The 26,015-nt window shown below is 35.2% G+C and overlaps 1 protein-coding gene across 1 annotated transcript; it reads right to left on the minus strand.

The window, feature by feature from the left end:
* Window positions 1–239: 239 nt before the first annotated feature.
* Window positions 240–26,006, minus strand: LOC121428691 (protein PXR1-like). Its single transcript, XM_041625499.1, has 3 exons — window positions 25,391–26,006; window positions 4,921–5,035; window positions 240–1,031 (listed from the first exon to the last, which is right to left on the minus strand). The coding sequence occupies exons 1-3, from the start codon at window positions 25,429–25,431 to the stop codon at window positions 951–953; spliced, it is 237 nt and encodes a 78-aa protein (XP_041481433.1). The 5' UTR covers window positions 25,432–26,006; the 3' UTR covers window positions 240–950.
* Between the last annotated feature and the right edge of the window lie 9 nt (window positions 26,007–26,015).

The following is a 26,015-nucleotide window of genomic DNA, read 5'->3' on the forward strand; positions in this document are numbered from 1 at the left end:
TATTCATGAGTTTACATCCATTCACTTCTTGCTTGTTCTTCCTGACCTGATTCAAGTGTTAGTTTTCCTCAGATTTACAAAAGTGCAATGGAGAAGTATACAGATTAAATTCATGAAACAACCAGGAAAATATCAGTTTGCATTCAAAATGTTCTTATTTACAAATAAGACTATTTTTGTGAATTACTTTTAAAGATGGATAGAACCTGATTATACATATTAAATATTTTATTACCATAACCTCATAATGTAGCATCCCAATATGAATAGTCAGTCCAAAAGGACTTCAAAACAAAGCAAAGATCTTGAATGCCGTCATACTGTGATCATATCATTAGACAGAAGAGAGAAAGTCTTAACAATTTACAAATCAATTTAATTTCATGATCAGATTTGTACTAGTCTGACATGAAAGAAAGTTTCCTCAATTCTGATATTGCATCCAAATATGTACTTTTCATTAAATGAATTTTGAAATTCCAAAAATCAGAGTCCAATTAAATGTTATTAAAAAGATACTTTGCATGATGAATATTCTAGCATCAAACATTCTATCTAAGCATAGGTTCAAGCATGATAAAATTGAAAATAATTTGGAGAACCAAAATGATATAATTTTCCCCCAAAATGATACTTAGAAATATTTCAGAAGTAAGTTAAAAAGAAACAGACTTTGCAAAGCAAACCAAATTTTCTACTACAAAATACAGCAGTTAAAGTGCATTGGTATACCGTTAGGGTATTGCAAAATGCATCACTATCAGAGAAGAGACGTACAGATAACCTCTTGCACTATCAAGTTTTCCCAGTAGTCTCCGATCTCACGCAACCACTACAAAAAAATGCAAATCTGTGTCTCTTCTCTTTTTCCACTTCCCTTCCTTTCTAGGCTGAATTCTTCTCAATTTGCAGGCCTTAAACTTTCCGCAAGCTGTCAGAGGAGTCGTCAGTCAGTGGCGCCACGCTGCCGCGTCCTGCAGGTTCCTTGTCGCGTGTGACTGTACGGCGTAAACATCAAGCGATTCGTTACGCTGAAGAGCATGACATAGAGAAAGAGGGTAGCAAAGGGTATTCAAAGGTTTTTGCTCCATGTGTGATGTAAAGTCAGCTAAGTTTCTTGTATAAAGTGAGCTTTAATTTAATACTGAAATACCTCTGTTAGTTCCGATATTTAATTGACATTGTTCTATTCAAAGTACATGTAAAAATGCTTTCATTAAAATCCCTCCTCATCAAATATGACTGAAAAATACTAAGTTATGTTTTCCATACAGTAAAATATCTGTATTTGAGGTGTTTAATGAATTTAAACATACTCAAATCAATATTCCAAAAATCATTTCCTTTAGAAAAATCAAATGCATTTCCTAATTTTGTCATATTTTGTGAACTAATTTGTCATGTCTGAAATATCTTAATTCACATGTTTTGTTGCCTACTGCTTGCCTGCATCAAATCCTTGATTTTCCCCTGTTTCATACAATCAGATTATTATTACCAATTAAAATTACACAAGTTCATTAGTATTTTTCTTCTAGTCACATTTAAATTTCTCTTTAAGGACAACATCCTTTTACTGCCTTTACATTTTTTTTCAGTCCCACACTACGATGCCTGCATGTAGGTAAGATTTATCTCTCCAAAGAGATGTCAACGCCCTGCAATGAGTGTGTGTGGATATGAGCGATAGGGTACCCTCCACCTCCTATAATTGCTTCTCAGCTCGCTAACTCAAGATGTTTGTTTACAGTGCCAGTTATGAGTTTGGTTACAGCTCAAGCTTCATAAAAATCTTCACTCATTACAACATTGTCATGCAAATCACCAATGTTTTTCCCTAATTATAATGTTTCACCCTTTAGTTTTATAGAAATGCATTTCATAATCATTAAACAGATGTTCTTTGCATTTGCATCACTTTTCAAATTACAATATCTGTAGAAAATGCAAATCATTCAGGCAAAGCCCTACATGGTGAAATTTTGCTCTTCTAAAAATAGAATATTTTGCAATCAATAGCGATGCATAATATTATCAAGATGTTTTATACAAATCAGAGTCAAGTTTGTGGCAAAGAGAGGAGCTGTTATTTTTTTCAAGTTCCTTCCTCAATTACCATCTTTGACCAAAATAGCTTATCAACTGGACATGAAGGGCCCTCCTTAATCCACACAAATGCAAATGATTATATACCCTTCATGACTTTACATTTAGCTTGGGGCTTGGGAGGTGATTGTACTCAAAACAAGATGTATCTGAGAGTTATTTGGAAAAGCATTAGTATTCCCCAAGTATATTGTCACCCAAGAGTCAACAGGGAGATTTGTAGATGGAGTGGCACTGTGGTTCCCACTACCCGTCCACTCGGACCACATCATCATCCAAGAGTGATGCACAACCCTGTTACAAGGCATCACCCTGTGTGCTTTACTCCCCCTGCACAGGAAAGTAATATGGAGACAATTGGCAATGAGATTGGGTGAGGTGTTGGGATGTTGTTGGCCATAGCAATGGGGAAGATTCAAAGATTATTCATGGAGAAGAAGGATATCGACCTTGGAGTTATAATCTGGTCTTCAAGATGGATTGTAGCATGACTGACAGTTTACAGAACGAGGGCAATTATATCAAAATAACACAGAAATCATACTTATTACAAATATGAATATAATGGAAATTACCATGATTATATCAATGGTGGTAGAAAATATTGATGGTGATGATAAAAGTGATATGACGATGATGATGATGATGATGATGATAATGATGATGACAAGATAATACTGATTGCAATGGTGATTGTGTTATTCAGTGTTACTAACATCTGTAGAAAGTTCATAGATAACTTGGCTCTAATTTATGAAACATCCTCTTGGTTGCATGAAAAATCATACATATAGCTCTCACATAGATGCTGTTTATTGTTCTCTCGTATATCTTTCTTTCAAATCCCATTTTAAAAACAAATTCCATTAATGAACGAAGAGAAACACTTGAAACTTAACATTTCATCGTATCAACATAAAAAACTGACCTCTGGAAGGCTCACACATTTGAATTCCCTTCTTTGTTGTGCAAACTCATTATTTTTTCAATTTCCTGAAAGCAATTTTGACTATGCACAGTCCCCATGCATAAGTTCATGAAGCAAAGCAGAATTGCTTGACAAACCATACAAAAAGTAGGCATACTTCTGGAGCCTATGTACTTTCCTATTTGGCGACAAAGAATCTATGTAATTTAATCCAAATTTCATGATGCCTGGTGATGAGGTGATCACAATGTCTGCTTAGTTGGCCGTCATGGAGTCATGTTGGCGATATTGTGGTTTATCTTCTAGCTCATCACTCCTCTCATCAGTGATAATAATCTGATCAATCCCTTCTGTCTGTCCCTATCTACGGTAAATGCTTTTATTTTCACAGGATTAATTTTTTACACTGGGTGACTGCAAAACATATTCGGAGCCGGGTTCTTGCATTCACGCTGCACACTCCACAATCACAGAGTCACTTCCTTTTCCATTTGTTGCTGGTTTTAATTAACATTTCAGGCAACAAAATTGTATTTTCTGCTCATATTCTAGCTCTTCATGTACAGCCACGTAATTCAGCATTGCTTTGATTCATGAGCTTTTGTGACATTCAGCGCAACTTTTCTTTGGGCGGACATAAGAAAGGCAAAATGGAGCCACTGCTTGCCAGGTAAAGTATGGGGCCGAGTGCCGGGTAGAGACCAGGAGGTATTACGGCCATCCAAAGTGCAAAAGTGTAAGGGTTCAATCGACCCACCTGGGCAATCAACAAGACGTCTTCTTGAAAACTAAGGCTTGATATTATACAAACATCAGTATCTCTCAAGAAAGCATCAGACATGTCTGATAGACCTAAGCACTCATAGATCAAACAGCAATTAAGCAATTTATATTTCAAGCAACATCATAATTAAAATACCGATCTGTGACTTTAAAAACATGTATTAAAGAATCTTGCAATGCATGTGCATGATGCAGCATTCAAGCTCTCTTGCTTAAATGTTGCCCTCTGTAGGTCAAATTATAGTCTCCTTAAAAAAGTATACTGGCTGTTAAACCCTGGTTCAAAAAATGCTCATAAATTTGAGTATTTTTCTAAATTCACTCTGGCCGATCTTGCTGCAAAATCTGTAAAAATTAATGTACTAATATTTCTGAATGTACACTTTGTACAGTATATCTATGTGACTCTTTTCATGTGTTGTTCAAGCCCCCCCCCCCCCCCTCTCTCTCTTTCTCTTGCCTTCTGTGTATGGGGCCAATACCATAAAATGTTCCTTCCATGTTATTTTTTAATGAGCAGCATTATATTTTTAGAACTACCATTTCTTGTGATACCCTAAATAGGCAAAAAAACACAGTTGTGTTTGAAACAACGGTTCTGAATCCATCACATCACCTCATTACTCCTAATGGTTCTGGGCTGATTTCAAATGACTCCATCTCGAGGGAAGGTTGCAATGTTTTTATCAAAACATATATGTTAAATGGTACATTAGTTTTTGCATGTGTGTGTGGTTTTTTTTACATCCACTCAAAATGCAGTAATGTAGTATATCTCCCCATTCTTTATAGAGGTATGTTGAAAAACATACCTCTATATACTGCTCCAACATACTGCTCCAACACAGTATGAAAGAGTGATTGAATAGTCATATACATGTATGTCCTGTAGAGGGAGCTGTATCACTTATCACATCACTGCTTCATTGATGAGCCTGCATACGAATGCATACTGGAAAGAATCTCATCAAGCAGATACTGCTTCAACCATTGTTTTACAAAAACTTTAAATACCTGTTTTTCATATTTTGACCCAGCAGGACCAACAGAAAAAACAGGTTTAAATCAGAAAAGAAATGGAGCATTCCTCATTTTAATCTTACCTCTAACTTAGTCTTGTACTTTTTCTTCTCCTTCTTGTTCTTCTTCTCTTTATCTTTATCCTTGTTCTTGTCATCCTTCTTGTCATCTTTCTTATCCTCCTTTTTGTCATCTTTCCTGTAATCAAGGGAAAATAAAATGAAAACTTAATAATTCATGTCCAAAGGAACACAAAACTCAGCATTTGTTGGCCAAAGAATAAATAAAACCCCAAACCTGCATAATAATCATTTTAACTGGAAAAATAAAAAAATATATAAAAGTTACAGGAATAAATGTATGAATTAAACAAACAAAAAATAACTAGAAAACAAATAGATCTTTCTTATCTGTCATCTTAGGAGTAATAATATGCAATATATAGCACTTAATACAAATGTTTTTAGTGCTGCATCATCCTGGCTACATACTATCACCCTGACTTTAGCATGGCTATCCTGATCGGACGATAGAGCATTCAAGGAATTCCTTCCTACCTGGTACCCATTAACTATACCTAGATGGAGAGTGACAAATGTAGATAAATGCCTTGCCAAAGGACACAAGTACTGCGGTGGGATTTGAACCCCGGATCTTGTGGTTCAAAGTTCCGAGACTTATCCATTGAGCCACAACACTTCTACATTATCTTATCAGTAGCGTACGCAGGATTTGTGAAAGGGGGGGTTCAAGAAAAATTTAGGGGTTTTGGGTCTCTACAAAATTTATGTGGGGTTTGAACCCATGTAACCACCCCCTGCTTACACCACTGCATCTTATTATCATCTTCTTGCTATGTTTTTAAATAATAAAACAAAGGAATATATATACATACATGAATGAAATAATAAATATCAATGGGCAAATGCATGAATGCAAATTTCCCTTTTTAACAGTTTGAAAAGAAAATTCAGTATTACTTTCCAATGTGAAGAGGACAATGGAATGTAACACTATCATCACATCATGCTCTTCCATTGAGACATAGAGGCTGTTCTCACTACGTTCCTAAAACTAGTTTACTGGAAACTAGTTTAGTGGAAACTAGTTTAACGCGTAGTGAGAACGGTCAAAGCGGTCTTGGAAGCGATCTTCCAAACCAGTTTGGAAAACCACCTCGCGATGTAGTTTTCAAGATCGCTTTGCCTCGTTAAACTGGTTTTAGCGTAAGTGAGGACACAACCGTTCTTCGGGAAGCGATCTTCGCACATTTTGAGCGCGCTACTCCACACGACAGGTGTAGAATGCCTATGCTGCGGTTTCGAATTTCGCGAAAAAAGTGTCACCCCACTGAGAGCGTTTCCATAGCAACGAGAGCGCTTAACATGAAGTGATTTGAAAACCACTTTCGTGTGATCAAGTGAGAACGCTAGCAAAGCGATCTTCCAAAGGGGTTTCCTGAATCGGTTTCCAGTAAGGTAGTTTTAGGAACGTAGTGAGAATAGCCTCATATACATGTAGACTTTAATCCAATGCTCAAAACCATTATCAGTTGCTCTGTCAACCATACACCAATTAATGGTTACAGCAAATATCAAAAGAAATCTTAGTTCTCCTTCAGGAGTTGCGCTATGCATACACTTCATTGTGTTTGTTCGTAAAGATACTTCAGTTAAATGGGGTAGATAGAAAACGATGTATGGACTTTGTGTTACTTATAATATTGAGGACAAAATGAATGCACAATACCTTTATCCAAGGGCACTTCATCACTTTAAGCGGAAATAGTGTGAATGATTGCAACTCTCATTATCATCAACATAAAATTTGAATGTGTCATACCATTTTGTTGAACAAGTACATGGAAAACTGAAGAAAAAAAAATGTAGACTACAAAACAATATGAGGGGTGTGGGCATGATTTGACTGTGCTAATTGTTTACCATGACTCCTAAATATACTGATAATGCTTGTTATTTTCGAGAAAGATCAAGATACGGTAGGCATGTGTGGGTCATGTATTTTCATTTGCAGTATAAAGTGTAGGCCTGGTCCAATGAATATTTCATACAAAGTCTCATTCGGCTTGCACACAAAATACTACAACTCGTATCCTCTTTGTGAATTATTGATTTCTAGAAATGCACCCCAATGACCACTAAACAGTGTGAGCAGTAAATGACATATTGATTAAAGTTACATTGCAATATATTCCCAGTGGTCACTTTTATAGCAGTTTGTGATGTCATTATGTATTAATGCGATTAGAGACAGGATACCACTGCAAGTAGCATGTTAGCAATATTTCAACCATATGTTACAGCAGATTCAGCGTTAGATTAATAGTGGTCAACCATGTAATAATAGAAACGGTAATAATAGGCCCTCATCCATAACATATGCTCATGCCAATGACCTAAAAGCCTTCTGAAGCAATCACTAAAAATAGAGCAGTGTTGCTAAATAGGCCTACGTACTATGTATATTAAACTAAAAATTAACCGATGATTGTGATTGTTATTGATAAAGATCTATAGATACTGAAATATCAATACATCACAAGATTCACCACAATATATTTACAGTTTAATATAGGTAAGTCTGTCTAATTTGACATTCTACATGTATAATTACATTAAAAAATTGGGTAATTGGAAGCAATTTTTATTGATCCATTCTCTTCTTTATTATGCATCTCAAGGGAGTTCATTTAGTTTGTTATCAATTAGTCTTAACTCTTACACTATGTCTAATATTATATTTCAAATATGAATATAATTCAAAATGTATCACCTTCACAAAATATGTCAAACATTAAAATATTTTCTATTTTCCACCGATCCCTCTTATCTCTTTTCTTTATTTCCCTCTATCTCTCTCTCTCCTGAACCTCAATACCAGTTATCTCTTACAATGTATCTCTTCACTATACAATCATCTAGCCCTGTCTATTCCCCATCTTACCATTTCTACATTCCACCCTCCAATGTCCAAGTAGTACATTGTACAAGCCTCCCCTCATCTTTTATCAGGTATCTGAAGGTCAAAACCGATTTTAAGATCGCATAAATCAAGACCAGTCTTAAAACACCACCTGTTCATTTCCCTGTACTCTCATCCTCCTCTTCATACCCTCCTCCCCATCCCACTCCCCTGCATCCATTACACATTTGCATCCAAGCTCCATTTCAGCACATCTTATGTGTATCTTCCTACCCAGCAGCCCCCCTTTTCATCCCCTGCCTTTATGCATAGAGTGCATCCGACTCTAACACGTCCAATTTCACTTCATTTGGCCCCACATTAGCGCTTCTCAGCCAGTTCATCATGGTGACGTGCTTGTTGAATAGGGTAAACATTCAGAATGGATCAACTTTGAGAGATACAATGTCTTCTCACTGAAACACACTTCATTGTGAAAAACATTCAGCTTTGAGGATTCAACATACATTTTCAAAAGGAATTCATGTTTACTATTAATACAATTAATCTAGCAATATTGAAAAATGTTTTTTATCAAGCAGATCTAAAGCAGTTTTATGGGAATGGGTTGGTGGTACATGTATGCCTTAAAATTTAATAATGATATTCCATACTTATAATTCACTTACTTTAAATATCACCTCCATGAACATTAAACTTCAACCCACTCATCAGGTTCATTCTAATCTCTCTGATTCATTTGAAATACTCCTACCCCAAAGTCAATATGATGGGAAATACAAATTATCAAAAAAATATTTCACCATCTGCATTCAACAATTGTGTTTTCCTTTATTCCTTTATTAGCAAATACAATTTTTTTATTTGAAAGTAAGTTGTTGAAATTTATAAATGTACTAACTCAGATAATACCAGTAAATACAGTATATATAGACTGGCATGTTTTTCCTGGTTTAAGAGAGCGAACTCTACACTTTTTCAGGGTGAACCTGTAGTCTCACTCCAAGTCTAATCAAAACCAAAATATTTAGAACACACCCTATTTGCTGGTACACAAAAAAGTTTTCTTTGACATTCAATGTTAATATTAGAGTCTGACCTAAAATTGTTTAAAGTCAAAGAGGTTTCATCCTTCCAGATCATCTCTATCTTGCAGGTCTATGACCCTGAAGACACCTCTATACCACCATCCCTGGGGGGCAATAGCGCACCCCTTCTTGGCATATGGACTACCTCCCATTGCAAACATCCTCTTCCCTTGGAAATTATATTACCCTTCCGAGGAGCAAAACTTAAATTAGCAGCCTCCTCCCACAGACTCCTTGTACCCTTTTGCTCTAGAACTTGATATCTCAGATAAAATGTGCATGTTAAAAGCAAAAGGACCTTGGAATATGAACATGATGCAAGATTGATGTCCTTCTGCATGTTAAGATATGAACTCTATCTAAACGATGCATTCCAAGGTCAAGTCTTAATTGGCCAGACACTGGAGATAAAGCAGGATAGGAATATGCTTGATACTATTGATGAAGCATTGGCAAACAGCAGAGGATCATAGTTTATCAAGAGGAATTATCTCCTATTGGTATGTTACTTGTAGTTCAAGATTACAATTTTTCCAGTGGTCTTATTTCTATTGACAAACAGCAGAAGATCCCTTAATATCTATCAATAGGAACAATCTCCTTTTTGCATTTTAGTTCAAGATTACAATTTTTCCACTGATCTGCACTTCATACTTTCGAATGTAATATTCTAGTATTGAGCCATATATTGCACCCTTGTGATTAAGGCCCTTTGTACCAATTTTAGGACTTTGCAATTTTACCCCAATAAAAGAATTAGGTCTATATTTTAATTTAAGAATACATGTTACATGTAGGCCTACACATGAGCATTAAGGCAATAGAATAAAGTAATAGTGAGTGTGACTTGTTCAATCGAGACCCCTTCTCAATCATCAGTCTATTCCATCTGTATCCTTCCTCATACTCAGCCCACTTCTTGGTTTTCTATGTCAAAGAGTTGACATGTAGGAGGAATCTCAGAGCTGTCATACTTTCCATCACTAGACCCATCATAATTTTCCTACCATCCCCTCATTTTCAGTTCTTTCCATCATTCTCTCTCGTCTTTCTTCCTCTTACAATCCTCTAATACATATATTGAGGTACTCATGAGGGAGAGGTAATGTGTGGATGGGGTAACCTGTCTAAAGGATTTGTGTACTCCCTCTGTCATCCTTCTACTACCCCTCCATCTTCATCTCTTTCCTTCTGACCTTCCCTTCATCCAAACTTCTGAATCAAGTTCAAGGAGTCCAGTGTGGGAGGAAAGTGAGAACATAAGGTGTATTAACACCTGCCTGATAACAAAAATACACATAAATTACAAGAACTTCTAATTTGACCTCAAAATATCCAATAATCCATTTCGCAGATTCAGATATGCCTGAATAGACACCAGTGCTCCCGCATTCTTGTTACATCAAGAGTCCTTGTAATTTGCATTCATATTGCAAAAATCAATACAATCTTGAATTTTGAGAATATATTCCAACTTTCCACAGAAAGTATTTTGCCATTGCTTTTACTCTGGCAAAATACCAAGATTTTTGTGATTTGAGTTGGTGTAAAAGAACCTACACAGAAGTAGACAGACAGTACTCTATCATTTTGTTCACTCTTGCAGCAGGGTAAAGTTCAGTTCATGAAAAAAAAGTTTTAAGACTCTTAACTTTCTTCATGAAGTGAAGTTATTATTCCACTGCTACGTCAGCTCACATATGCAATAAAGCTAAGATGTCTCTAGAGTTCCTTGCTCTTTGTCAACTACATGTAGGTCCCCAGTGAATGATTACATGTCATGCCGATTTAGCTGAATAGCAAGTCTGCAAGGTGATATCATAGCATCCTGGCATTATAGGTCTTCAGAAGAGACTTTCTCTCCACATTTTATAGCCAAACATAAAATCCAACCTCCATATCAAAGCTAAATAAACCCCAATCCTTACCTTTACACTATTCTGAACCAAAAACTCTATTACAATTTCTTTTCTCTATTAAACCCTAGGCTATGCCCTATGAGATATTAAGACCAGAGCAATTTATTTGCAGGAAAAAATGTTGTGTCACTATATAAGCAGCCCCATACATGTAGGTGGCGGAAGCGGGAGAGGTGTTGAGGTTGAGAACCTTTTTTTTTCCTTGTCAATTTTGTTTTCTGCATCCCCCTAAATTCAGGTGGACCCCCCCCCCTAAAATTTTGGTTGATAACTTTTTTTTGCTTGTCTAATTTCTTACCTGTGTCCATTCCAAAATTTTGGGTGGACCTCCCCTAAATTTTTTGCCTTCTACTGCTAATGAGCAGCCCTCCCCCCCCAAAAAAAAGATTATTATAAATAATAATAATAAATAATAATGATGATAAAAAAAAGAGAAAAGAAAAATAGTAACCAAAATAATGAATGTCTCTCATCATACTACCGTTCTGAGGGATTCAAGGGGTTCAATAACCTAAAATGTCTGCTCAAGCCTACAGGGTATTGTGAAAGACAAAGGTATGTATAGCTTGAGTGATGAAAGGTATCTGTAGACAGTATGACAAGGAATGTTTTTAGAGAACCTATTCTGATAATCTTTATGGGGGTTCCTTGCACTAGTATGTGGTATAAAATCAATAGGCCATTTAAAGGGAATCCAACCCAAATAAAAACTTGTTTTTATAAGAAAAAGAAAAATCAGACAAGTTGATAGGTGAAAGTTTGAACAATATTGGACAAATAACAAGAAAGTTATGAATTTTTAAAAGTTGTAAATATTGGTAATCACTATACCTATGGAGACTTCAAATTGGCCGCTTATATGATGTCATAGTGATGTAAGGCAAGGACTACTCTTCCATGTACTTCAATACATATTATGGCTAAAATGTCATTTTCCCCAAAAGTTTTATTTCAAATTGTATTTTTCTTTCATGAGGACATTAAACAATATACTACCTGGGTTATATTTAGATTACTGCCCCAGGGGAATGGGTAATTAGGAGAAAACCACAAATCCCTGATAATAAAGTACATGGCCTATGGGAAAGTTGTCCTTGCCCCTTGTCATAATTTACTTACCCAGTTGCCAATTTGATATCTACATGGTATTAGTGATCTCAATTTTAAAGCAGCTATAACTTTCTTATTGCTTGTCCGATTTCTTTCAAACTTTCACCATTCTGTTTAATTCATTTTTCTCCTTCCCAACGCAACATTATATGGCCAAGGCTGGATTCCCCTTTAAGGAACCTTCATGTGGATGTATTGTACTATCTAATAATGTTATTCATCTGAATGGATAGTTTGCCATCACTTGCACATTGGGGTGGTGACTTAACCTCCACGATCAAATGGGTGGGAGGGGGGGAGATAAAAGAAAAAGGGAAAGGAAAGGAAAAAGGATGAAATATTATAACAGTTTATATAATATTAAATTTTTTTGCAAAATTTGCCCCATATACCATGTTTGGCCCCCTCATAACTTTGCAGTTAATTATTCATAGGTCTCATGTTGGAAGTTATGAAATGGTATGTAGCAAGAGTTGTTGGTAAGATAAGAATTTACATGGAATTTCCAAATGTCTTTGGCTGTCTGAATTTTAAAAGTAACAGAAACATTTTAAAAAGGTGCAATAACCATTGGAAGAGATAGAACTTAAGATTGCATAAAGATACTATAAGAAGTTCGGGGGCAAGAACTACACTACATGTTTGTTCAAGAACAAAATACATTGAAAGAAAAATTTACATTTGCTTTTTTAAGTGATTGCAATAAACATACAGAATAACACACCTGCTTGTGTGAAAATAAACTGCAAATATCAGAAATATAGGGCCTAATGCGTATTCAGCCAGGAAATACATGTAGCTCCCTGCTTCAACACATTTACAAAATAGATTGAAACATAAAAAATTTAAAATCACTTTGATTTTTTTTATGTGTGCGGTTTGCCTGCACTTTCTGAGTACACCACCTTAACGATTCACCTTTATTGCTGCAGGGTCATGCATGTGTGGGATTAAACAGGAGTGTCAATAGTTTGCCAACATTTGACACGCATTCCTACAACTTGTTGGTGTTGTCCTGCAGTCACATTTGCCCGCTTGATTAAACATTACAGCTCTATAAACATGATGTGGAAAAACAAATAGAAACAAAATTCAAAGACTGTGTGAAGCATAGCGACTAATAAAGTTCAAAGGTGGGTTGAAATGAACTTTTTGTACATTGTGAGTTTTTCATTTTTTCATTGCTTTTCTTGATTGTCCAAGGCACCTCATGTCTCACATGTACTCAATTGGTTCAACCCTCATCCTCAAGTTACATCCTGTCTAATTAATTATAAATCATAATCAGAACAGCTTAAACTGCATAAACCTCAGCATGGGGAAGAATCTCGGGGTCATTTTGTTGAAATAGAAAATCCTCTTCCTCTGCATTTCCTTGGTTTCTTGATATTGCAATTGAATACCTGATTAGGCTTTAATTGATCTGAAATTTGGTCACATGCAAGTTCAATATTGTGAATGATATACCCCAAATTCATGTAACCTGAAAACAAGGATTGAACAGAATCCATTTTGGCGTATCTGAACATACCCAAGCCATAAGTTTCAGAATATCTCAACAGGCCATTATTACCTGAGGAGTTGAGTTGACAGTGAATGAGTGACAGATACTCTACAAATACCTGAGGGTACACAGGATTCTCTGACACAGACTAACCTGGAGGCTTCAATCACCTACGATCAATCCATTCTAACTTGGTCTCATCTAAGAAAAAAAGACCTTCTATGAAAGCCAATGACCAAATGCTTGCCAAAGATTTTTTTTTTACATGACTCTCACATAAAATCATTAATGTAGACAATTTGGTATTGAAATCAGAACGTTGTGCTCTCAATGAAAAATTCTTGGAAATTATCTTCCAAACTCAAGTGATTTGGAGATGTTGAATTGGGCACCAACCAAAAGATAGGATAGAAGAGAAGTTGCGTGTATATGTAGGCCTACTACAATATCAATATGTACATGTAGCCAAACATCGAGCATAGTGGCTTTGAAGCAGGGTCGTAAAATCAAATACCAGCCATGGCATAATTTTTATTCAGCAAGATAATGATCCATATTGTGTTGCTCTCAACCCAGGTGAAGTAAATGGGTACAGCTACCTGACAGGAATGAATTCCTTAAAATGCTTGTGCACTGTAAGGCCTGCCAAGCTCAAGCCAGGGTAATACAATCCAAGTCCTTTGGAAGTGCATAGAGACATTTAAAATGTGACATGAGCTATACAAGAACTGTTACATGTAAAATGTTATAGACATACCGGTATTCTTATTTTTGTTACAATCTCGAAGAGTGTGAAATGTTCAACAGAATTCTCTTGCAGATTAGATTCAGCTAATTTCTAGAATGCTCACATTTATCATTGCTTTACAAAATCTAAGATAACAGACAGATCCAGTCAACAATAAAATAAGCTTAATGCAGAATGTATCTATTCTTATATTGAAGGTCACCCAAGGGGGGCAGGCTAATCAAACAATGAGGATTTCCGCTCTGAAAAGTAGAGAATAGAAGAGTAACAATAGTCATGAGGGGGTGAAAAGAGGTCCCAAAATATATACAAAGATGTATGAGAGATGTAAACGCAATCAATATGTAGACGAGGTATGGTTTGGTGCAAACAGGTGCCAAAGTTTTGTAATGCTAAAGAGGGTATTAACTTTTTACTGGTACCTGTACCTCCATGAGTAGAAATGCAGGTATACAATTAGTTTTCCACAGATTACATGTATAAAGTACTGTGCATAAGTTGCAGTCTGGAGGCCTATGTAAATCTCTATATGCATGAATAGAGGGGTATACATTGTATGACCATTTGAACAAAATTTATCTTAGATTATTTTTAATCGACAAAACTCTAACTAATGTATCCACACAAAAATGTACAGGCAATTCATGCAAGCAGAAAAAGTTGCATTATTTTTTTTCTCATAATGGAGTTTAAATAATTATCCTTATTAGAGTTTGAATGGAGTTTAATGCTCTCCACAACATAAATGTTAATGTTTCCAAATCCACTATACACTGTAATGCACTCTGAAAAATGAAATATAGGGCCTCCATAAATCGCCAGGCTCCCCAAAATATGGCAAATTGGCAATCTCTATGGTGAATGACAAGGATAATTGTCAAGACATTCAACTCGAAGTCATCCATCAATTTAAGATGTCTCCTAAGAAGGAACGAGATGATAAATTATCTCTGAGATGAAGTAGTTTGAATGGACACAAGATCCAATTACAGCTCAAATATAAACTATGCTGAATTGATTCTGGCACAATGCACCTTGCACACGATGTGGCAAAACAAATAATTTACAGAGTAGTACTGTAGGAACCATTATCATTATAAAATATATTATAATGTTCAACATGGGTGAATGCTCTATATAAAAACAAAATGCTTGGAGCAGAGGGGAAAAGAATTTGAAGAAAACAGTGATATTCACCTAAAAAACCAAAAAACATATAATCATTTGTTGTTATTATTTGTTTGAGGATACCTATTTATAATGCATGTTCATATAGTTCTGAATTTCCTTGCTATAATCTTCTATCATTAGAGAGTCAAAATTGATGAAATTTCCGCCTTCATGTAACACCATGGCTGCAAATTCAAATAAAACCAAAACTACGATATACAAAGAGGCCTACTGTACATAGAGAATAAGAAAAAAGAAATCATAAAAATAATGTAGGGCCTACAGTGTGACCAATATCATTATTTTCAAAAAGAAAATATTTCAATATACAGAAGTTTAGAGTTGTGAAATTTAGAAATGGGGGGGTGCAATACACTTAAAGCTCATTATCATTATAGAACGCCATGGATTTTCAAATCTGTCAGCTAACTATATGAGGATTTATAATGACTCAATGTGAATAACATAGATTGTAGTACGTTAATCATGATCTATCTTGCACTCTACCAGGGTATATAACATTGCCATCTGCTAACACAGATCTGCTTTCTCCTCTGTATCTCGTGGATTCCAGAAAGCCTGAAGGAAAATATCACAAGCAAGGGATCCTACTTCACTGATTTCATACCTTTCACCAACTTAAAGCCTGGGATGCAAATTCATATTAATCTAATCATACGATACTCATTTAGAAGGCAGCTTCAATGCCGGCACTGAACATGTTAATCCCTATAAAAACCACTTATTGCATCTCAATTTTATTAACCCCTACAATGCCTGGAGGAATGGTATGTGTGTGATTTCAACTCTCTTCTGCTCTGGGCAATGAAAATACAGCAAATTGACAAGTACAGAGTCAGCACTAGTCTCATCTCCAAACCCCTTTCTACAGAATATTGAGCAATCATTATCAAACCACTAACATGTACAAATCTTCCTTTCAGCCTACTACACATATCAATTTGCCATAAATGCATACTCTATAAATTGAATGCTCACATACATGTATGTTCTAACAGAAGTAGTAGACCAAACAATAAGTATGCCATTTGATTACATTGCATTGTTCTGATTACGTAATGACGCACTTAAATGATTGAAAATTTTATGGATGATCTGTATTAGTGCATAACTGCTGTAAAACATATGTAAAAGGGAAAATTGCTTCATTTACATTGAATTCATGCTTTATTAGGAGGACTTAACAACAAATTTGGACATTCAGAAACTGCCAATGAGGAAATAGGCCTACATTTACATCTACATTTAGGGCTAGACAGGTCAATCGGTCCATGATGAATCCATTTTTTTTCATAGAACAGGTTCAAATATTTTTTTAGAAATAGCTATCAAATTCTGAAGTTCAAGCACTTCAGATTCTGGAAGATGAGAAGACTACACTTTACCAGACCAAACATTTGTCATCAACGAAAGCAGTGACTAACACCCTGGGTATATCAGCCTCATTTTAATTGCGCCATCATTCGAGCATACACGTGTTAGAAAAAGTGAAATTTGGCATGAATGTTTGGCTCATGAGGAATACTGGTATCCATAATGTACATGTAGTCATACCATGCTAATGATAATTGATGAAAAATTATAATTTTTTAAATGGAGAGAAAATAGCACAGTAATACAGTGTACATGTGCAGTCTGTTCCTCTGTCTACAAGGCAATTGCATTCTGACCTTTATAGTATACTTTTGTTTTCTAAACAAAAAAGGGATCTGCATTTAGATATGATACAGTCATTGCAAAAACATATTGATTTCATCTATTAATACTTTATTCATTTGTTCTGTTGTTATCAATCATTTCTGGTAATACATTTCAGTTAAAAGAAAAGAAATTGTTCAATCCATTTTTTACAAAATTTGAAATACATGTAGTAAATACTGAATGCCAGAAATTTGCTAAATATTGGTAAATTAATAACACTTTTACCAGTATATTTTAAAGGAACAAAAAAAGCAACTCATTTATCATATTTGTACCTTTCCTTTTAAAAGAACTCCCTCAAAAGATGTAGGCCTACAAGTACATGTAGGCCAATCTGTACAATTAACAAAATAAAAGAGGTCAAAATTTAATCAAATCTTTGTAGATTCCATACAGATTTTTATGAGAGGTATTAAATCAACTTTATGGGTCAATAAACAGATACTAGTATTCAAATCACAAACACATAAAATAATGAGTGGTTTGTTCTATTTCACAGGATCAACAAGTGTTGCTACCTTCTCACCAGCATGATTCATGAAGGTCAGACAAATACCAGATATTTAAACTACTGTAGATCAGAAACACATCTTTGATCAATTATAGTCCTATAGGATATAAAATCTATTTAAAGAATTAAATGAAAATATATGCAGAGTACACAATGGCTACATACATGTAGGCCTACCATTTCTTTTTTGTATGATTCCCATTTGTACAAGTGTACACTCCCTGATATAATTCAGGAATTTTTTCATAAATGTATTAGAAATCAGCATCTCCTATTCAATCTCAAAACTCAAAAGTCAACTGCTTCTCAAATTCTGAGTCTCAATAGGCAAATTCCTGAATGCAATGTACACCCAACCTGTGCATGTATTAAAAACTAAGGAAAAAAGCCATCCCCTGAAGCCATGAAAGTTATCACAAAATTCATCCTAATTCCAACTCCTATTTCTCAAAACCAAATTGATACATGCTAGGCATGCAAAAGGGAAGATAGTGAATTCATATTCCAATGGATGACTCTCTTGTGAGAGCAGCAAGGGGAACATGAGGCAGCCATATTATGCTTCCATATTTACCACCCACAGGACTCAAAATCATCTCAATTTGGAGGTTCCTAAATTGGGGTCAAAAAGAAAAATTCCATTGGGTTCAAACACAAGTGGTTATAAAGGGCACGTTCCTACTTCTCACACACAGCGTCTAGAGAACATAATGTTATGTTGTCTGTTGTGCTCTATTCTGACAGAATGTGGGGGGGGGCGTCGCGGTCTACATAGTGGTTATTAAAGACTCTTGTCTTTCAGTCTGAAGAATGTGGGTTCTATTCCAAGCCATGGTGTGTTTTTCTACAGCAAGAGTTTTACCCACAATGTGCTGCACTCAACCCAGGTGAGGCGAATGGGTACCGGCAGGAAGTACATGTAATTCCTCAAAAAGCTGTGTGCACTTGGATCGGTAGACAAGCTTAGCCAGGGTAATAATAGGAACACCTTGAGCACCTAGCAAGGTGGATATATGCACTATACAAATCCTATATTATTATTATTATAATAGTAGCTCTTATCATTAAAGTACATGTAGAAATCATTTTGCTACATTTGGTATTTGTTCAGCAGAACCAAATTGGAATGCTTTTAGCAAAGTTATTTTTTTAAATAAGCTGTAGCCTGTAGAAAGGACCTAAAACTTTCCTTCCACATTTCAGACTTTAGGAAGGTTTGTTTGCAAAGCTGCATGTACAGTGACATCACAGTCCGAGGCAGGAATTTTTTTGAATAGTTAAAGAAATCTTGAAATGTTTAACTTCAGGTCCTTACAGGGGTTCATCCGGACAAGTTCACGGTTCACCTACACAAAAAGTTAAGAAATTATGTTCAAGGTTTGAGGAAAATCCATCAAATATTAAAAAGTTATTACAATTTTTTATTTTTTTGAAATTTGTGATGCCATATGCAAGTAGCTTCCCCATAGATCGTTTAGTAAAAAAAAATCAATGACATGTTCTCAAAAAATTGAAAATGGGCTTGGTTGGGCCATTTGATCCCCCTGAGATGGTGAAAATTAAAAGTGACATGAAACAAATCCCCATTCGCTGCAATATGTTAAAGCTTCCCCAATATTTAAGATTTGCCGATAGGTTGGGAAAAGTACCCACTGCGACTAACAAAAAAATAACAATAATTTTCCTGTCAAGACTACAGGAGTGAGAACATGCTTCCATCCCTTCCCTTTTCACTCCACAGGAGCTTACAACCTTAAGGCTAAGTTCACATGTGTTTTTAAGATGAATGGATAACACCCATCTACTGTGCTGTGGTGACCTTAAATGACCTGCCATTTCAGATGAAATCCTCCAAGTCAAGTTATGCAGGAGTCCAAGGTCCTGAAATGCTTTGAGGATAAGAAAGAAAATGACTGTTTTACAAAGGGAGTGGGTGACTTTCCTTGTAGAAAGTGGCTGAATTGAAGCAGAGGCACAAAGAAATATTAATCAAAACGTGTTATAGTGTGGAAGAATCAATACATATAGGCCTATGTTGACTGATTGATTTACAAATGTACATATAGGCCTATATTCTTAGGCCTACATGTACAATGACATAATAGGAAAAGGTGTGTACATGTATGTAATGTAGGCCTCCAGTATTAAGTCAAACAAACATAATGGCAAAATAGTCATCAAAATCAGATGTTAGTCTAAAGTTTTTGTTTCACAAAACAGACGAATGTATGCACATCAAGGACGATTGAAAGATCCATTAATTTCAAAAGGAAGTTTTTGATTGAATCATAATTATACTGTAGTTGGAATCATGCATAAATTTCAGAGGAAAATTAACATGAAGGATAATTCAAGATACTTGATATTTCATCTATTGTATGACATCATCGGCTCCCTTCTTTGTATACATGTATTTATACATGTGTTGTGCACTGTTTTTGAGAAGAAAAAAATATGCATACATTAGAGAAGTGTATGCAAAATTTAAAATGCCATAACTTTCAGATTTGTACAGTGTTAAAAAAGTTAAGGATTTTCCTAATTTCCACTCAAATCAACTTACTTTGGTGGTAGTTTGATATAATGTAGAATCCCCAGAGTATACAAACAAGGTAGAGTAAAGAAAAACATACATTTATTACAGGTACATGTATTAGCAATTTATGACCAGCAATTATATCTAAAACAAACTTGTAGTTAAGATAAGAAAAACTACAAACAGGAAATTAAAAACAGCCTAATAATAAAGCCCAATTCAAAGTACACTCCCTGGAGTTTCTTCAAGTTGACCAGTCAATTTAATCCATTGGGGCAATTATTCTTCATTAAGAGTGGAATTGGGAACTTTCCATACTAGTATTTTGAACTTTACAAGGAAAAGCAAGCATCATTTAGGCCTAGTCTGCTGTGCAAACCTTTCACTCGAGTAAAGGGTCTGAATTGCAGCCTACTCATGCCTAGTGTACTGAAGGTATGTGCGAGTCTTTGTGTGTAGGCACACTTGTTGAGCAAAGTTCCAATCAGGGTCTGTGCCTGCAGACTAATTTAGGCCTACTTAAGGACTAGTCTACAGCGATGGACACAAATAGTGTACTGTACATGTAAATGTAGCCATTAAATACATTAAAGGTCAAGTCCACCTCAGAAAAATGTATTTGAATCAATAGAGAAAAATCAGATAAGCACAATGCTGAAAATTTCATCAAAATCGGATGTAAAATAAGAAAGTTATGACATTTCAAAGTTTCGCTTATTTTCAACAAAATAGTTATATGAACGAGCCAGTTACATTCAAATGAGAGAGTCAATGATGTCACTCACTCACTATTTCTTTTGTTTTTTATTGTTTGAATTATACAATTTTTCAATTTCTACGAATTTGACGATTAGGACCTTGTTGCCTGAAGCACAAAATGTTAAGATAATGGAATTCCACGTGTTCAGGGAGGAAGAGACTTTATTTAACATGACAATGACAAGAAAATCAAAATATTTCATATTTCATATAATAAAATACAAAAGAAATAGTGAGTGAGTGATGTCATCAACTCTCTCATTTGGATGTAACTGCCTCGTTCATATAACTATTTTGTTGAAAATAAGCAAAAATTTAAAATGCTATAACTTTCTTATTTTACATCCGATTTTGATGAAATTTTCAGTGTTATGTTTGTTGAATTTTTCTCTTTTTATTCAAATCAAGTTTTTGTTGGGGTGGAATTGTCCTTTAAAAATTCAGAAAAGAAAATGGAAACATTGAGGCCCTATCCCAACAGAAAATACAAGGCCAATCAAAATTGTACCCTTTTTGCCAGTAATTGGACAAAACCTGAACAAAACATGAATGTTTCCAAGAATGCAATGTTAGAAATTCTGAAACACAATTTCAACCAAATTTTCATGAAAAGGGCATTCATTATTAGTTTGCCTGAAATAATTACGAAATAGAAAATCTGATTCAATACAGGTGTTTAAACTATTGGATGCAAAGGGAGGTTTCTGAAACCATAGCATTGACATTCAGAAGTCATCATCTCTGAATAACTCAAGCAACACTCACTTAAACGCTGACTTATACTATGGACCCATGAATATTTTTTCCTGTGTAAATGAAACTTTGAATTAATTTGTTTGTTTAAACCATTTACCTTACATATGTAATTTGCTTGCCGATGTTTCAATAGACCCAAGCCACTTTACGCTGTGTATATCGTTGGTTTTTAGTATCACTGTTTTGTTTCATCTTATCTCGTTTGACAAAATATTATTTATTTTCTCCAAAACAGTCAAGTTCTTCCTAACAAAAAGTGGATTTAAATATATAGGAAAAAAAATGAACAAGCTTAAGTCTGAAAATTTCATCAAACTCAGATAGAATAAGAGAGTTGTGACATTTTGAAGTTTTGCTTGTTTTTAATCAAACAGTTGCACATCATATGCAAATGATAAAGTTGATGTCACATACTCAACATAAATACAGGGGCCATGGAACGGATTTGAAAATGGGGGGGGGGGCTAACCATGCAAAAAATCATCATCAGATGGTAATTTTTATGTTTTTGTACATGGTTTTGGAAAAAGTGGAGCCCCCCCCCCCCATTTCCACGGCCCATGCAATATTACCAGATTTGGAAATAAGTAAATAATCATCTTAATTCAATTCAATCTTTACTTCAAATCTCAAATAGGACTGGATACAGCGCACTCTGGAAAAATATCAGCATTAAAACATACCATAGAAGGTTGTAACAATGTTGATTCCTCCTTGTATCACATTATCATGAGGAAAATTTGATATTTCACTTTTTATAAAGTACATAAAAATTTAGTGACATTATCATTGGTTACTTCACTTGCATACTGTATACTCTCTGTCCAGGATGTGCATTTCTGTTTTGTGACATAATGCAAATCTTTACAAACTGCCCAAAAAAGTTTTTGAGTGGATTTGCTCTTTAAGATTTACCTGAAAATAGTGAGAGTTTAAGTTGCACGATCATCCAAGCATTTACTCTGCATATCTTTATCAAAATTGTCAGGACAATTCAAAGTTTCCTGGAAGGTACAAGAAACTCACCAAAATGCCGTGTCATGTACCTTCACTCCCAAACTTCTAATCATCCCTTCTCCACCCCAGGGCTCTACAGGATTTGGTCAAACTTGTTTCGAAGTTCAGCAACATCTGTGACAGCTTCCCTGCCCCATTACTTCCTAATTTACTCACAACAACTTCCAGATGAGGGAGTAAGTCCATGAAGATTTGTAGAATCTTAACAAGACTAGGCCAATGAACTTCCACACAAGGCTGACAGCAACTACAGTACTGGCCTTGACTTTCAAACTTCTACTTCATGATTTACAAACCAAAATGTATACCTAACCTATATAAGCAAATGATCATTAAGCAAGCTGATCTATTCTTCATTTTGAAAAGTTATATAAAATGGATCTGCATCAAAGATATAATTTCCATAATCACATAATTAAATTCTTGCAGTTGGGTTCGAACAGATTCCAGCTTTGGGGTATTCTATGAACAATTGCTTCAAAGCAGACAAAATCAATCAAGAGACAAGAACTTCAGTAATTGTTTTACTCTGTTTTAGTTAAAAAAAATATATTCCTGCACCAGATACATACATTGTAGATACATTTGTACATTCATCCACTTCAATGGATATGACTTCCAAAAAAAAAAATGTAAGTACTACTGTATTACAAGATAGAAGAGAGAAAACAAAACACTATCCACTAATCTACTGAATATCTGGAGCAAAGAATATAATAATCGAAGCTGACAATTCCTAACTTCTTAACCTTATCATAAGAATAAGAGGAATTTATACAGGCAAAATATTGCTTTGTTTCATAGGAATATCTGAGCTAATTATTAGGGAACCTTTAAGATCCCAAGCCATCTTTCTTACACAAATTTTCATTTCCCCCAAATTTTATTTGATTTATCCTAAGGCAAGTTTCATATTCAAGCAATATCTCCTCTGTCCTGCTGAATATCCTTGTACAAGATTGTACAAAATCAATCTGACTCCAAGGAATTCAATTTCAATTGATCTGGTTTGAAGCAGAGTAAATTTTGCAATCGCATTCACTTGGAACATTGCGTGTACAAGAAGCTCTTCTTGTACAGCTGATGTTCTTCTGAGTAAATTTTCATTAAATTATGTAAGAAATTATTTCTTCTCCTTCTCCCTTTCACATGATGAAAGTAATATAGCATCAGCAAACACATATATGCAACTGAATGAATTAAATAATACTTCATATACAACAAAGATTAGATTTAATTATACTTCATAGTCCAAAGGCTTTTTATTGGCATGATCAATGGATCTCAATTCAATATTTTCCCATATTTTAGGCAAATATTTGTAATAATGATCATTAGCCCAAATCATATTTTATTGGTGTAACTTAACAACAAAATACATGTTTGAGTAGGTACAAAAATAATGAAAACCTTCAACAGGCGAATTGTAAATAATACTGCTTTCAAACATATGTCTAAACCATACACGTGTCCAAGTCCATGACACTGGCTTTAAATCGAACATGCCATGACGGCTTTTCCTCCTCCTTATTACAGAGATGACTCATCTTATAGACCAATGCTCTTCATTACCAAGTACATTTTGTGCTCCATTTTTTCCCCCTTCTATCATCCTCTTCCTACTTCATGCAAGGATTGGCTCAACCTTGTACAAGCAATGGGGAAACTTGAGATCCAATCTTACATTTATTGAATCATACAGGAGGTAGCCTACACATAAAGAGAGAGCCGTTCATACATTACATAAACTATGAAAGCTTGTTGGATCAAATAAAAACATATAGTAACAAACAAAACAGCTGGAAACCAAAGAAGCAGTTGCTCCTAAATTGATGGTTTCCATTGGAACACTATTAAAACATGAAGAAAAATACAGCTTGAAATTCAAATGCATTTAAACTCTCTCTCTCAAAAAAAAACTCTCTTAAAAAATGAATAATAAACCAGGTTTTCTTCATTATGCGTCAAAATTTGTCATTTTCTTCCCCACTCTAACTCTTTATCTTCAGAACAGTGCTTGGGCAGTATTATTACTGTTGAAAAATATATGCTACCACCCCAGGTATATAGACAGGCCACCTAATGTCATGCTCAGTTGTCGTTATTTTTTTCACAACAATTTTGTTTTCAATGTAGGCCTACCATTCATCATATATAGGCATCACCATGCAGTAGTTTAATCAACAAATTTATCTTAGTTTAAATTAAGTGAGAATTCAACAGAGGTATTTTGTTTGTAAGAGGGGGGTCTCATAAATTGCACATTAGCCAGAGGTCATGAAGCTACATGTAACTAATAATTAGCTTGAATTTCATAACTGATAATCTTCCATTTATTATTTACATGAGAAACAAATGAAAAACAAAATTGTTTTATGGCATGTCTTATTACTCAATATAATCTGATTAATCAACATTACCAGACAAGTCAAAGATCATTTAAAAAACAGTTCCACTGTGCCACCACCTGTTCACTCACAAAATACCAGTAATATTAATAAGAGCACAGATTATCAAGATCATTCATTTATATCAAGATCATCATAAATAGATTAATAGTAAATGCTTCTCGAATGTATGAATCTATCAATTTTATTTTTTCTTAATTACAATCCAATCAGGGTAGATTTTGTGAGAGAGAAAAAGGGAGAGTCTCGACCTTATACTCAATCCTCTCGGGGTGATTATTATCATCATCCTCCTGACCCCACTACACTCTCTAGCCTTCAAGTTCTGCAAACACACATAAAAATATAATTGAAGAAATTACCTTCTATCCAAGCTCCAACGTCTCTCAAAAGAAAGCGGCATTTTCTCTAAAAATAAATTTCACGACCCAATCTGCAAGTGTCCTTTGTTGAATGCAATCCAGCAGCGTTTTAGCCTCTACAATACATTGAAATCACCCAGTCAGTAAGCACAAACCGGGCACAATGCACTGATCGCAGACCCTGAACAGCCCCTGCAGCTGCGGGTCGCGCCGAAGCTAGGATACCACCATTCGGACCAACACCCCGCTGAAAATTTCAAGGGAAGATGCCCAGTCGAATAGGATTTAGGTCCAAGAAATTCAAGATACAAGACCTACAAACCAAATCACGGCTAAAATATGAAATATTTCCGTAGATCGGTAACAAGTGACTCCATCATTTACTCCGGAATAGCAACGGAAAAGCACGTGGAATAAAACAAGGTGGTTTACGATAGATAAACAATCAACAACCGCCCCAAATTATCCTCTAGGCCAGCGAAGTCAATACGGCGCATCCATTGTTCAGGGGGTGGGTGTCATTCACCTCTCTAGCTCTTGCTGGCTCCGCTTGGAGCGTTTCTTTGCACCAAAATCAATTCGAATGTTCGTGTATATAACGCAGATGACGCTATATCAAATCTAA

This window comes from Lytechinus variegatus, chromosome 1, assembly GCF_018143015.1.
Source record: "Lytechinus variegatus isolate NC3 chromosome 1, Lvar_3.0, whole genome shotgun sequence".
Taxonomy (NCBI): domain Eukaryota; kingdom Metazoa; phylum Echinodermata; class Echinoidea; order Temnopleuroida; family Toxopneustidae; genus Lytechinus; species Lytechinus variegatus.